General features: G+C 43.7%; 1 protein-coding gene across 1 annotated transcript in view; it reads right to left on the reverse strand.

Annotated features, from left to right (window-relative positions):
• Positions 1 to 14,691, reverse strand: part of SHPRH (SNF2 histone linker PHD RING helicase) — a 331,612-nt gene that overhangs the window by 214,427 nt on the left and 102,494 nt on the right. The window contains 1 exon segment of the mRNA XM_030194974.1: positions 4,149 to 4,270. Coding sequence (XP_030050834.1) covers positions 4,149 to 4,270 — 122 coding nt within the window.

The following is a 14,691-nucleotide window of genomic DNA, read 5'->3' on the forward strand; positions in this document are numbered from 1 at the left end:
GGAAGGGGAGGAAAAAGAGAAGGGGGAAAATGGTGATGATCATGCATGGAGGGAAAGGAGGAGATGGTGCCAGGGGAGGGGAAGGGAGGAGATGGTGCCCATGAAATGGAGGAGAGGGGAAGGAAAGATGATTATAAAAATAAAATCACCAGACAACAAAGGTTAAAATATTATAATTTATATTTTGGTAGGGCTGCACAATTAATGCCAACTCCACTCAGAGCTGCTAGTGCCGCTGACTCCATTCAGAGCTGGTAGTGCCACCTGACTCAAAGCTGGGACTCCCCCCCCCCCCCTTCACAATTGTGAAGAGAGAAAATGGCAACGGACAACGATAAAATTTTGCTGAACGGTGACTTCTGTTTCAAGGACAACTGAAAATATTGTGGTAAGGATTTCAAATGCCATAGAAGCCTCACTATGCTGACCTGTTACAACCTTAAAAGCAAATATCTTTTTGTTCACTCATCAAAAGCTTCGGTTCCTGGAACTTCAGATTCATCCGACAACCAAAAAATTGAAAACGTCTTCAGAAAATCAACTATTGTAAGTAAGGCGAAAGCTGATGCAATGACTAATGCACTGAAACAATGGATCATTATGGAATGCCGACCGGTTAATGTGGCAACAGATTCAAGGCTGCAGAGACTTCTCCAGGTGGCTACTTTTGACGCTACCTACATGTTGCCATCATGAGCTACCATTAAGCGAAGGTTATCTGAACTTTATGATCATAAAAAGCAGGAAAAAATGATGCACTTATCAAAAGCTACATGTGTCTGTAACTACAGATTAGTGGACTTCTGTTGGGAATGACAGCTATCTTGGAACAATTGTGCGTTTCATCGATGAAAAACTGGTGTCTCCAGTCAATGGCTCTTGGAATTTTTAATTTTAAAGAAAGACACACAGTTGAACACGTGGCTGACCATGCCAAATATGTACTTGATGAATGGCATCTTTGGGATACAATTTCTACTTTTGGGACTGACAATGCTAGAAATATGATTAAAGCAGATTCTTTTCTGCCCTACGAGCACATTCCTTGTATGGCACATGTACTGCAGTTCTGTGTAAATGCTGATATACAACAAGCTGGAATTGATGTGGCTCTTTGCAAATGTCGAAAGATAGTATGTCACTTCAAACACAGTTCTGTCAACACTTCAGAGCTTCATAAACAACAGTGATTAAAAGACTTGCCTGAAGAGCAGCTGATCCAAGATGTGCCAACAAGATGGAACAGTACCTTTGACACGCTGGAACGGCTGCTGAAACACAAGGAGCCAGTAATGTCAACTTTGGCAGAGCATAAAAACTCACCTGCACCCTTAACAAAGGCAGAATGGGAGAAGATTGAAAAACTTAGTAAAGTGCTTGAACCATGCAAATTTGCCACAGAACACCTTTGTGGAAAGAAATATGTAACCTGTTCAGCTGTTCTGCCTACAATTTGCCATTTGATGCATGAGTTTACCATATCTGATGATGATCCTGCAGACATAATTCACTTTAAAGAGAAATTTTGTGCAGAAATTAGAAGATTCAAGCAAAGTTTCAATGCTAAGTTTTTGTCCATAGTGTGTGCTTTGGCTGTGCTGTTCAAAAAGTTGACATTTTATACTCATACAGAACGTGAAGGTACTTGGCTTTCCATCAAACAATTGCTTGCTGCGGAAACTTCAAGCCCTGGACCTTTATTTCTATCTCCCAAGAAACAACCACAGAAGATGAAAATCCAATCTGCCACCTAATTCTGATGATGAAGATGAGGAACAACCTGTAAGCAAGTTAGAACTTTATAAAGCAGAGCCCACTTCAACTGAAGAGGTTCACATTTTAGACTGCTGGAGAAGATGCTGCACAGAGTACCCAGCTCTCTCAAAATTGGCAAGACGTTATCTTTATACTCCAGCAACCACAGTTTCATGTGAATGTATATTCTCCAAAGCAGGATTTACTATTAACAAACATAGATCATCTCTACTCCTTGAGAGTGCCAATCAACTGCTCTGTCTAAATAACTGGCTTAATTGTTTGTGTACTCTATGGCGGCAATTCTATAGCTTGGTGCCTCAATTTAGGTGCCCTACTCTGGTAGCCCCCTTTCCTCTGCATGCTCCTTCTGCCTAATTCTCATGGCCCTCGGCCTTGACCACTGCAGTGAAAGCATGCTGTGTCTCACCTGGCCCCAAGCCTCTCTTTATAATGGGAAGTTCTGCAGCTTTGTGGAGGAGTACCCTAGTAGTTACAGTACCAGGTTAACAACCAGCAAAGCCTGGTTCAAATCTTGCTGCTGGTCCCTGTGATCTTGGGTAAGTCACTTAACTTTCCATTGCCACAAGTACAAAATTATATTCTGAATGTGTGACTGAAGTGTAATATGTGTGTGGTTCTCGGCCTATATTGATCAGATGTCCTGGACTTTATAGCACGAATCTTGCAGGTGTAGGTGAAGTGGTCTTATTCAGTACTGGCCAGGTGAGCCCTCTAGTACAGCAGGGGTTTTCTTTGAACCATTTTATTTCTATTGCCTTTTTGCTGGCGAAGAGGGGCATTCTCAGTGTTGGATGGATGACTCATCTAATGTACCCGAATGAAGCTCACCTACAGCTACTACTGAGAAAGATGCCAGCTAAATCCAGAAAAAAATATATTCAAGCCACTTTTGGTGATTAATTGGCGTATGTCTGTACGCACAAGCTTATAGAATTGCCTTTCACATGCCTGAAGGAATTGTGTTCTTTTAAGGAAACTGGAATCAAAGTTATTGGTTTAGGATGAATAAAAAATGTAAACAATTATGTATACATGCTACATTTATTTCAACATCGGGTTCATGCGCCCTGCGCCCAACAGCGCTATTAAAAATTTTAATCGCTGCCGGCCATGCCACTAAAAAATTGAATCTCAGTCAAGCGTGCAATTAAAAATTTTAATCAATGAACAGCCCTAATATTTATAAAATCATGAGTGATCTGGAACAAGTTAATAGGGAAGGGATTCTCAACCTAGGCCTCGGGGTACACCTAGCCAGTTGGGTTTTCAGAGTTCCTACAATGAATATGCATGAGATAGATTTGTATGCAATAGAGGCAGTGCATGCAAAATTCTCTCATACATGTGTTATGGATATCTTGAAAACCCAACTGGTTGGGTGTGCCCCGAGGACCAGATTGAGAACCACTGTAATAGGAAATGGATGTTTATTCATTCCATTAGTACCAGGGTTAGGGATGCTCCATATATTACATGATAGCAGATTTAAAATAAATTTAAGAAAGCATTTTTTTTTCAGTAAACATACAAGTTAGTTACAGAAGCTGATGCAAGATATAAAGGTTAAGGCCAGTAAATAGCCAATTTTTTAAAAAGGGGTTTGGCAAGTCTCTGAAGGACAGACCCACTAACAATTACTAGCCAAGCATTCAGGATTGCTCTTACTTTTGGATGTTCAGTACTTCCAGGAGGTAAGGACTTGCAGATTAATTTACAGTGCTCTGTTCTTGAGTACGGGTAAGGGGTATGGGTCTGATATACCGGCTTTCTGTGATAGAGCCAAAGCAATTTACATTTATTATATCCAGCTACTTTCTCTGTCCCTAGTGGGATCACAATTTAAGTTTTTGTACCTAAGGCAATGGAGGGTTAAGTGACTTGCCCAGGGTCATATGAAGTCACAATGGGAATTGAACCCAGTCCCCCAGGTTATCAGCTCACCGTGCTAATCATTAGGCTACTCAATGATGTCACCCCTAAGTGAGGACATGATATCCTGCTTATCTTCAAATAACCTATGCATTTGAGTTTGAACCAGAAGGCATTTGAGTTTGAATTCTGAAAACCTGAGTAACTGAGGTTAATTGCTGCCAGACAACAACTGCTGGCATGGACACGTGGATAAGAAATCAATGAATCTAGAGCTCAATCTCAGGATGAATGAACTGACAAGGAGGTAGTAACTGGTTGGAACTAACTGTGGTTTCCCAGTAAAGGGAGTGTAAAAGCAAGGAAATTAAAGGGATGAAGGCACGAAAGAGCTTTTGACATGGGCTGTCGTAGCAGGCTCTTTGATAAACTTCTCATACTTCCACTAATGGCAAAAGAATGTATTCCGTGGGGCAACTCATGACTGCAGATGTCATTACCTTTAATGATGTGGATCCCAGCCAAGCCATTGAGTGCACACACTAGTTGCCGATGTGCCTCCTCACATTCTGTTCGGCATTTTTTCTGCAGGGACGTCAGCAGCTCTTCCATGGTCATGGTGCTAGAGAGTGAGGAGAAAGACAGAAAAATCACAGAATCTACTGAGGATTAAGCACTGCTCAAGGGAAAAGAAAGCAGCATCAATTCTTAGTATGGTTTTAAAGAAAAATAGTATTAAAAATAAAATTTCAAACGTTATCAATTGTCCCTTAAAAAGAGATTTATCCTGATTTTTTGGACATCTTAATATTACTCTGAATATGTACTCTGGAGCTAGAGTAGTTTGTGTCCTTTTATCTGATGCAATGTCCTTTTGTGTATGTGTATATAAGTATACGTATAACTTCTTTTTAATGGAAAAAAACTAATATAACACTAGCAAGCTGACATCAAGACAGGACTTTTGCTGCTTAAAAAGTAGTGAACAAGATCTTTTAGGCCAAGGACGTGAAACTCATTTTGATGTCAGGGTGTTTGGGGGGGGGGGGGGGGGAGAAGAGGGGGAAGAGGTTGAGGAGGCAGAGCCCATGCATACATTTGCATATTAAATTATAAAAACGTTAAAGTAAAACAAAAGTACACATCTAATATTACTTGTTCACCCATTAATTTATTAGGCCCTGCTGACTCCTCCCTCCTTCTCTGGATCCACCCTCCTTTTTCTCCTACCGAAGAATTCACCCTCATGAGTCCTCTTTTCCCAGCATCCTCTCTTTTTGTGAGTCCACTACAGACAGAGAAAGTACCTGCATATAACAAATGTAAACCGCTTTGTTTGTACCACTGAAAGGAACACCAAATTTATGACCCTTTACCCCTCTTTCCCACTTATCCCAGGATCTTCTCGCCTACCTCAGACTAATCCCCACTCTGGCCTGCTTAATCTCCCTTTATATCCCCCCATCTACCTCACACCCCCCCCCCCCCCAGGGCTCAATGCAGCTAATATTGCTGCTACTGCTGCTGCCATTTCTCTGACCTCCTCAGCCGATGTTCAATGCCAAGGTCCAGATCTTCAAGCACTTTTGTTTTAGGCAGAATCATCATTCTACAGTTAATACTTAGTTATAATCGCTACAGCTTTGTTGCAGAGGTTTGAAAGCAATAATCAACAAGCAAGTCCATCATAGTTAAATGAAGGTTGTAATGGAAAAATCAGCTGTTGCACTTCACCTAAAACGTGATAAAAGACTAGCCATTATGATGTTGATATTCAAGAGGGTTTATATGGATAACTTGGGATTTCACTGCATACATTTTTTTTCTCCTAAATTTAGGAGTTTAGGAAGAAGGGGGCACAGGGAAAAGGGTCAAAGTTATGCCAAAATTTAGCACTATCTAAATACCTATCAATAAAGAAGGGCTCACAAAGAGCTGTCTTAACTTAGATACAAGTCAATATTCAGCTGGTAGCAGTACCGCTCACTTAATTAGCTTTGAATATCGAGGTCATAATTTATTTGCATATTCAGGAGCATAGGCAGCGACGACTCCGTGGGTGCTCGAGCACCCCCAATATTTGACCCGCCGAAAGTCCTGGAACGGAAGTTCCCAGCCAGCCCGACCTGCGCTGCCCGACCTCTTCTCCCAGTCCTCCGTCTGCCCCTCGCCTTCCTGCGTGCCACCCAGAATTTAAAAGTCATCTTACCTCAGGGTCCGGCGGCAGCAGTGAAAGGCGAGCAGGCTCGGCGCTTCAGCCTGCCTTCCTTTCTCTCTCAGCTCTGCCTCTGGTCTTGCCCTCATTTCCTGTTTCTGCAAGGGCGGGATCAGAGGCAGAGCTGAGAGAGAAGGGAAGGCAGGCTGAAGCGCCAAGCCTGCTCGCCTTTCACTGCTGCCGCTGGACCCCGAGGTAAGATGACTTTTAAATTCTGGATGGCACGCAGGGAGGCGAGGGGCAGGCGGAGGACTGCTGTGGGAGAAGAGGGCGGGCAGCGCAGGTCGGGTTGGCACTCGGAGGGGAGGGAGGGAGGGAGGAGGCCTGGAACTCGGAGAGGGAGGGGGGCCTGGAACTCAGAGGGGAGGAGAGGGAAGGAGAGGGGGGCCTGGAACTCAGAGGGGAGGAGAGGGAAGGAGAGGGGGGCCTGGAACTCAGAGGAGAGGGAGAGAAGGAGGGGGGCCTGGAACTCGGAGGGGAGGGGAGGAGAGGGAGAGAGGGAGGGGGGCCTGGAACTCGGAGGGAGGAGGAGAGGGAGGGAGGGGGCCTGGAACTCGGAGGGGGGAGGAAGGAGGGGTGAATGCACCACCTGTAAAAAAAAAAAAAATGTCAGCACCCCCAATCATTTTGAAAAGTTGGCTCCTATGTTCAGGAGTTCTACTTAAAGCAATAGAATGGCTGAAAATAAACAGATAAATCATCTTTATCTATATAAAGCACCACTCTACTGAATAATGGCCTTTCTGCTTCAAATATAAGGCAAGGTGACAGAAGAAAGATTTTCTATCCGAGCAACAGATTTTACTTTTCTATAATTCTTACAGGAAGATCTCATATTCAATAATTTTCTAGTGTATGTGCAGCAAACGTGCCATGAAGTTTTTAACTACTGGACTCATTCACACTAGACGTTTTAACATGTACTTAAGTTTGATACATACAACAGTGAATAAGAGTGCACGGAGGCAAAGAGATGGTCAGAGGACTGGTTCAGTCACTAGGTAAGACTAAGCAGTTGCTGTTGCATTCTTGAGGGCCTTGGCATTCTGTCAGGTCCTCGAGGCAGGACTGGAGTTCGTGAGCCCTTGGGCCACTGCCGAGGAGCGGCAGGCAAGACCACCTCGAGACTGGAAACACAGAAGAGCAGTACTGGAACTCTAGACTGGAGTAGTACAAGGCAGGCAACTAGAACAGATGAGACAGGAACAGCTTCACCTGCACCTAGCCACCGTTCCTCCGGAGTTGAGCTCCGAAGTGCAGGCGGCCGGCAGGACTTGCAGGATAAGGCAGGAACTGAAGATCCAGAGGACCCATCCTGGGTCTGGGATACACGAGGGCGACAGGGCACGGAACTAGACTCAGACAGTGTGCTGCTGCAGAGCAAGGACTAGGGCAGCAACACACTAGGCAGAATGGGGATCCGGGAATACCCACAGGGTAAACCCTCTAGCTAGGTGGAGACAGGATACAGGAATAATCACCCAGGAAAACACACTAGCCAGACAGATACAGGATTCAGGATATACCCTCAGGATATACAAGCAGGGTAGGCACACAGGCTAGGCAAGGCAGGGTTCAGGGTAAAGAGAGCAAACCAGGAATAACAGGCCAAGGGTCTTGGGCAGGCAGCACAGCAAACAGAGTAACCAGGAAGAACAGGCCAAGGGTCTGAAGCCACAGCCGTTCCACACACTGACTGGGGAACCCACAAAGGCTGAGGCTTCGCATACAGACAGAGAACAAACCCGGACAAAGGCTTCACCCCAACCCAGGGTAAGCCAGGAACAGAGGCTTCACCCCAACACAGGGTAAGCCTGGAGCAGAGGCTTCACCCCAAACACAGGGTAAGCTAGGAACAGAGGCTTCACCCCAAACACAGGGTAAGCCAGGAAGGACCCGCAGTCCACAGACAGACAGTGGCAGGGAAGACCCCTCACGGAAGGACAACAGAGACACAGACACAGAAAGAAACTGGGCTGGAACCCAGAGAGAGGCTAAGCAGTAGTGCAGCAGACACTTACTAACCTGACCTGGCCTAAGAGTATAACACTTATGCAAAGGCCCTGACTGCAAGCACAGCACTTCCTTATGAAGGCTCTCACTGATGAGTCACCAGCAGTAGGGCAGAAGCAGGAAGTACACAGACCCCAAAGAGAGGCTTGACAAACATAGGAAGTGAGCCCACAGGAAAGACAAGCAGGAGCCATCTTGGAAGCTGGCACAGAGCCGGTGGCAGCCATATTAGATGCTGGCTTCCTAGAGAGGCATAGCCCACACAGGTGAGGTCTAGTGAAGCAATCAGCACAGAGACTAGAGACAAGACAAACACAAACACAGACAGAAGCCAGCAGAGCTGCTGACCCCCAGAAAGAAGATAAGGCTGAGGGTGGTCACGGCCACAGACGTGACAGTTGCCTAGGGCATCAGCTTCTGGGGAAGAGGAGGAGGGTAATAAAGAGTTGATGCAGCCAAATTAAAACAGGTAATGGCAGCTGTACAAATTCAAAGAATCATCAGTGTGTAGTTTTATCTGCAGGATAGGTGGGCAATTTTTAAATACCCAAGTTAACATCTTTTAGAAAGCATCCCCATTAGATGTGCTCAGTGTGCTGCTGCGACTAGGAAAGCGAATAGAATGTTGGGTATTATTAGGAAAGGTATGGAAAACAGGTGTGAGGATGTTATAATGCCGTTGTATCACTCCATGGTGCGACCGCACCTTGAGTATTGTGTTCAATTCTGGTCGCCGCATCTCAAGAAAGATATAGTAGAATTGGAAAAAGTGCAGTGAAGGGCGACTAAAATGATAGCGGGGATGGGACGACTTCCCTATGAAGAAAGATTAAGGAGACTAGGGCTATTCAGCTTGGAGAAGAGACGGCTGAGGGGAGACATGATAGAGGTATATAAAATAATGAGTGGAGTGGAACAGGTGGATGTGAAGCGTCTGTTCACGCTTTCCAAAAAATACTAGGACTAGGGGGCATGCGATGAAACTACAGTGTAGTAAATTTAAAACAAATCGGAGAAAATGTTTCTTCACCCAACATATAATTAAACTCTGGAATTCGTTGCCGGAGAAAGTGGTGAAGGCGGTTAGCTTAGCAGAGTTTAAAAAGGGGTTGGACGGTTTCCTAAAGGACATCCATAAACCGCTACTAAATGGACTGGGGAAAAATCCACAATTCCAGGAATAACATGTATAGAATGTTTGTACGTTTGGGAAGCTTGCCAGGTGCCCTTGGCCTGGATTGGCTGCTGTCGTGGACAGGATGCTGGGCTCGATGGACCCTTGGTCTTTTCCCCGTGTGGCATTACTTACGTACTTATGCATGTATGTGATACAAACAAATATGCACAAAATAAAATAATAAAGTTTAGCATTTAAAAGTATGATAGCTAATTATGTGTTTTAGTTTTAATTATTATTATGTTGTTTTTTTTTTTTTTACAAGTGTGTGAGATTATGATGGTTGAGTTCAACTATTAACATCTTGATGGGGTTGCGGGAGGGAGGACAGACTAGGGGGCTGAAAGTTAATTAAGGGGGCTATAAAGAATAGAACAGAAAGTCAAAAAGGCTAAGTGGCAAATGCCTTTCACTCTGCCCAAAAGTGGGGTGCTAGTCCAGTCCCTGAAGCTGACAACAGGAGGAATGTCTGTCGGATTATTTCAAGGAATGGGCCCACATAAACAATTGGTTTTAAACATAATCAAGGCTACAAACTAGTTTTCCCAATCCTTCACAAATTTAATTTTGGTGTCTCCCTGCAAACCTCTGGTCAAGAGACAGGTAGTGAAATTCGCATTGTGGGGCCTCTTGGATCTAGGAGCCATGGTTTCTTCACTGTGCCCCAAAATGGAAGAGTCTTTCTAGCTTATCAAGGATCTCAAGGTAGTGAATCATGCAGGTGACTCATTTCAGGATGGAAACACTATAGTAAAGTAATAACTATAGTTTGTTTAAGGCAAATTTCTCACTGCTCTGGATCTCACAGAAGTCTATGTCCATATTCCAATTTGGTCTTCTGAAAGGATTGGCAACATTTTCAATCAGGCTTCCCATAGCTCCCAGGACCTTTTCGAAGTTCATGGTAGTTATTGCAGCCTTCATTTACTTACATACCCTTGATATACTGCTAAAAGTCTTTACACAGGCAACAAAGCAGTTTATAATAATCAAATAATAAAATCAGATACCTAAGCGGTGTACATGACATTACATATTTAGCTAAATGGTTACCATATATATAATAGCTGTGGATACCTAAGCGGTGTACATCACATATACACAGAAGACACATAGCAAGGAGAGAAGAAACTAACCAAGATAGGAAAACAGGTAGAAAATAAACTAAGTTCTGAGAGCTTTTTTAAATTCACAGAGAGGGTTGATCACAAGGATCAAATGGATCAGAGTCCACCTGTATCTAGAAAACTGGTGATCAGAGCCTCAGCTCTTCCAAAAAGTTTGCTAGTATCCACCAGGGTGTTCCAACTGTTGCAGCCTCTGAGTTGGGTAATCAATTTCAGCAAAAGCAAGTTGACTCAGTCACAGTTGCTGAAGTATTTGGGGGGGGGGGGGGGTTACTTGGATAACCATAAAGAAAGTTTTTTCTTTCAGAGAACAGGATGCAGAAGCTTCAAACACAGATCAAGATTCTGTTACAACAGAATCCTTGAGCCTGGGAATGCATGCAGGTACTGGGATTGATGGCAACAACCTTAGAGGTAGTCTCCTGCGTAAGAGCTTATATGAGACCTGTACATGACTCCCTTTTCAGTTGGAGGTTATCAGTTTTTCAGAGCTATGAACCCGGTCTTTCTTGGACCAGGAAAGTGAGATCCAGCATGATGTAGTGGCTGCAGTCATGCAATCTTTTAAAGGGAGTGCCCTTGTGCACACCAAATTGGGTAGTAGTCACCACAGACGCATGCCTTTTCAGTTGGGGAGCTCATTGCTTGAATCAGGTTGCTCAAGGCAAATGGACAGCAACTGAAGCAACCTGGTCGATCAACAATCTAGAGCTGTGAGAACAAGTCACAAAGCAATGCTCTTCTTTGTCAAAATACTTCAGGAGAGAGCATGACAATGCCAAAATCAGTGACTTAAGTAAATAAGCAGGGAGGAACTGAAAGTATGCTCCTTGCCTTGGAGGCATGTCTTCTCCACTGGGTGGAGATGCACCCAACAAGCCTGTCAGAAACACATATGGCCAGACTTAGAATCTTCAAGCAGGTTTCCTCATTAGACACGCTCTAGATCCAGGAGAATGGGAGTTCTCAAACATAGCCTTTTGATTTTATCACAGCATGTTGGGGCATTCCAATCATAGATCTGCTGGCTTCAAGAGGGAATTACGAAGTGTCACATTTTTTTCAGTCATTACAGAGAGCACAGGGGTTAGGACACTACTACTACTACTATTATTATTATTATTATTAAACATTTCTATAGCGCTACTAGACTTACGCAGCGCTGTACAAATTAACATGGAAAGACAGTCCCTGCTCAACAGAGCTTACAATCTAAATTCGACAGACAAACAGACAGCTAGTGGTGGGGAAATTGCAGTGGTAGGGGTGATAAGTGAGGGTGCTGAGTAAGAGAGTCATGGTTAGGAGTCGAAAGCAACTAACACCTCAGAACAGTCAGAATAGGACACCTCAGAATAGTCTGCTTTATGTGTTCCCTCCATGGCCAACATTAGGCCAGATATTTCAAAGAATTGTCTGCCATCTCGGCCTCGTGGGTTGGTTCTTTTTTTTTTAAATATCTTTATTTATAATTTTCCAAATTAACAATCACATAACCTGACTACAATCACTGTAATTGAATTACAACATAAAGGAAAAAATGAAAATAGGAAATACTTTAACATTAGAGCAGGAGAACTACTAAACCCACAATCAAATTTAACAGCATTAGCCTACAGGATTGTTCTGGTTAGATCGGTTCTCTTCTTCCTTGGAAACTATAAAGTCATGCATTTTCTTCGGGTCAGTAAACATGTAATTAACAGAGTCAAAGGAAAGAAAGCATCTGCAGGGAAATTTCAATAGGAAAGTTCCTTTCAAAGTAAGAGTCTTCTGCTTTAAACCCAGAAACTCCCGTCTTCGTTTCAAAGTCTCTCTATTTAAATCTGGAAATATTTGTATACTGACTCTGAGGAACAGTGCTTTCATATGTTTGAAATATAAACAAAATATATCTGTCTGTTTCAAACACAAATGATACCAGGAGAGTAGTATGCTCAGTTATTACTTCAAGGGAACTTTCAAGAAATTCAGTTAAATTCAGTCCCGGTTCACATTGTGTTATAGTTCCTTTTCCTGTAATGTATTGAGCTCTGGTAATTGGAGGATATGCTTCTTTCGGGATAGCCAAAATTTCACTGAAGTATTTCTTTAGCATATCAATAGCTGACAAGGTAAGAGATTTCGGGAAATTAAGCAATCTTAAGTTTAATTTTCTAGCTTTATTATCCAGGTATTCTAATTTCCTGTTCACAATCTCTCTTTCTTTCGTGACTGCCCCTGCTAAAGTTTGCAAAGTTTTTATCTCACCTTCTAGCTTCAGAAGTCTTTCCTCCTGTTTTTGAACAGTCTCAGATAAAGGTATATAGATATCTTTCAAACTAGTCGTTTCCTCTGTAAACGTTTTGGTTAGCTGGAGAAGAGAGCCGGTCAGCTCCTGAATGGCGTCCCACAAGGTGTCCAATGTCACCACGTTCAGTTTTTTACTTCTCGTCCAGCTCGAGGTGGTAGGCCCCAGGTTTGAAAGAGACGGGAATCCCCATCCTTTATTCGATGTTAACTCTGGGGTAGAAGTAGCAGGGGGGCCTCCTCCAGGCATCAAAGAACTATTCACCACTTCCGGTTGTTCTTTTGTCTGCTCCACTGCTTGTAAAAAACTGCCACCCAGTCTGGGAGGTGTCATGCTCCAGGGAGAACTCAGAGACCTCCTCTATGCTGCGGGCTTCTCTCTTCGATAAGAGGAGGGAGTGACCATTCACAGTGGGCGTTGGAGTTCCCGGTACCTGAGCTGCAAACATCCTCAATGTAGTCTGGCGAAGTACGGGGTTCCCTCCAGGGGTTAAGGAGGCCTGCCCCCTGGGTTTTCCTTTTCTTTTCCCCATGTAAACAGGGAAAGAAAAGACCGCTCCTGCTGACAATTCACAACGGTTCAAGAGCTCAGGTATTTGCTTCTGCTCAAGACGCCATCTTGCCCCTGGGTTGGTTCTAGTAATTCCAGATTGGCCCAGGGGGCCTTGGTATGCAGATCTAATCTGAATCCAAGTGGGTAAAGCGCTTTATCTCCCCCAAGAGAGAGGGTTTTGTGTTCCAAGTCCAATACTCATGGAACATCCAACCCCCTTTGATCTTACAGCTTGGTTCTTGAGAGGTCGAGGCTGAGGCATTAAAGTTCCTCAGAGGAAGTCAATATCACCTTGCAACAAGCTAGAAAAATGTTCCAATTTGGTAGTGCATACAAGGGTCTAGAGAGTTTTTAGGGTTGATATTTTGAAAGATCTCTTTCCTCTTTCCACACTTTTTTTTGTTTTGTTACATTTGTACCCCACGCTTTCCCACTCATGGCAGGCTCAATGCGGCAGGCAATGGAGGGTTAAGTGACTTGCCCAGAGTCACAAGGAGCTGCCTGTGCCGGGAATCAAACTCAGTTCCTTAGTTCCCCAGGACCAAAGTCCACCACCCTAACCACTAGGCCACTCCTCCACTTCTATTCTCATATCCTTGTCATTCTTCAGGAGGGTCTAAAGAAAGATTTGGCTCTGTGGTCCTTAATGATCCAGGTCATGGTTCTTACAGACCAATACTCAAAGCAAACCGGGCTTATTGGCTCAGACACTGACAGGAAAAGTCACTGCAGCCCCTTACCCCCAAAACTGCCCGAGCTCCTCCACCTGACACATCTCTGGGGGTCCAAAACTTTAAAGCAGCCCCAGTGGTCTGGTGCAGCCCCGATCCCCCCCTTCCACATTTTAAGACAGCCCCAGTGTACCTACAATAAATAAAATCTCTGACCTGCCGATACTGAAATACCCCTCTCGGCTCCAAGCCATATTCATCCTGGAGATCTGAGAATGCCACAAATTCACCCTCCTTCCAAAAGTGTCCCAGGCTACGAAAGCCATTGAAAGCCCACCTTCCAAACACCAAGTCCCCAGAGGCTTGCGGTAATAAAGGAATATACTGCTAAGCTAACTGCCTTTACCACATTCACATTCTCTGTCAATGAATTCTACAGGTTAATTACACGTTGAGTGAAGAAATATTTTCTCCGATTTGTTTTAAATGTCCTACTTTGTAGTATCTTCATTGCATGCCCCCTAGTCCTAGTATTTTTGGAAAGAGTAAACAATCAATATATCTCTACCTGTTCCACTCCACTCAGTATTTTATAAACCTCTATCACATCTCCCCTCAGTTGTCTCTTCTCCAAGTTGAATAGCCATAGCCGCTTTAGCTTTTCCTCCTAGGGAAGTCGTCCCATCCACTTTATCATATTTGTTGCCCTTCACTGTACCTTTTCTAATTCCACTATATCTTTTTTGAGATGCAGTGTCCAAAATTGCACACAGTATTCGAAATGCAGTCATACCATGGAGAAACAGAAAGGCATTATTCTCATTTTTGTTTTCCATTCCTTTCCTAATAATTCCTAACATTTGCTTTCTTAGCCACTGCTGCACACTGGGCATTCTCAACAAATCAATAAATTTGAATCAGACTTTACTGCTTTCCTCTTTTCAGAAACAGGATTATGTCAATGATTTTGATATCTTGAAATTACTGGATGTGCATTG

This window comes from Microcaecilia unicolor, chromosome 3 (assembly GCF_901765095.1).
Source record: "Microcaecilia unicolor chromosome 3, aMicUni1.1, whole genome shotgun sequence".
Lineage (NCBI taxonomy): Eukaryota > Metazoa > Chordata > Amphibia > Gymnophiona > Siphonopidae > Microcaecilia > Microcaecilia unicolor.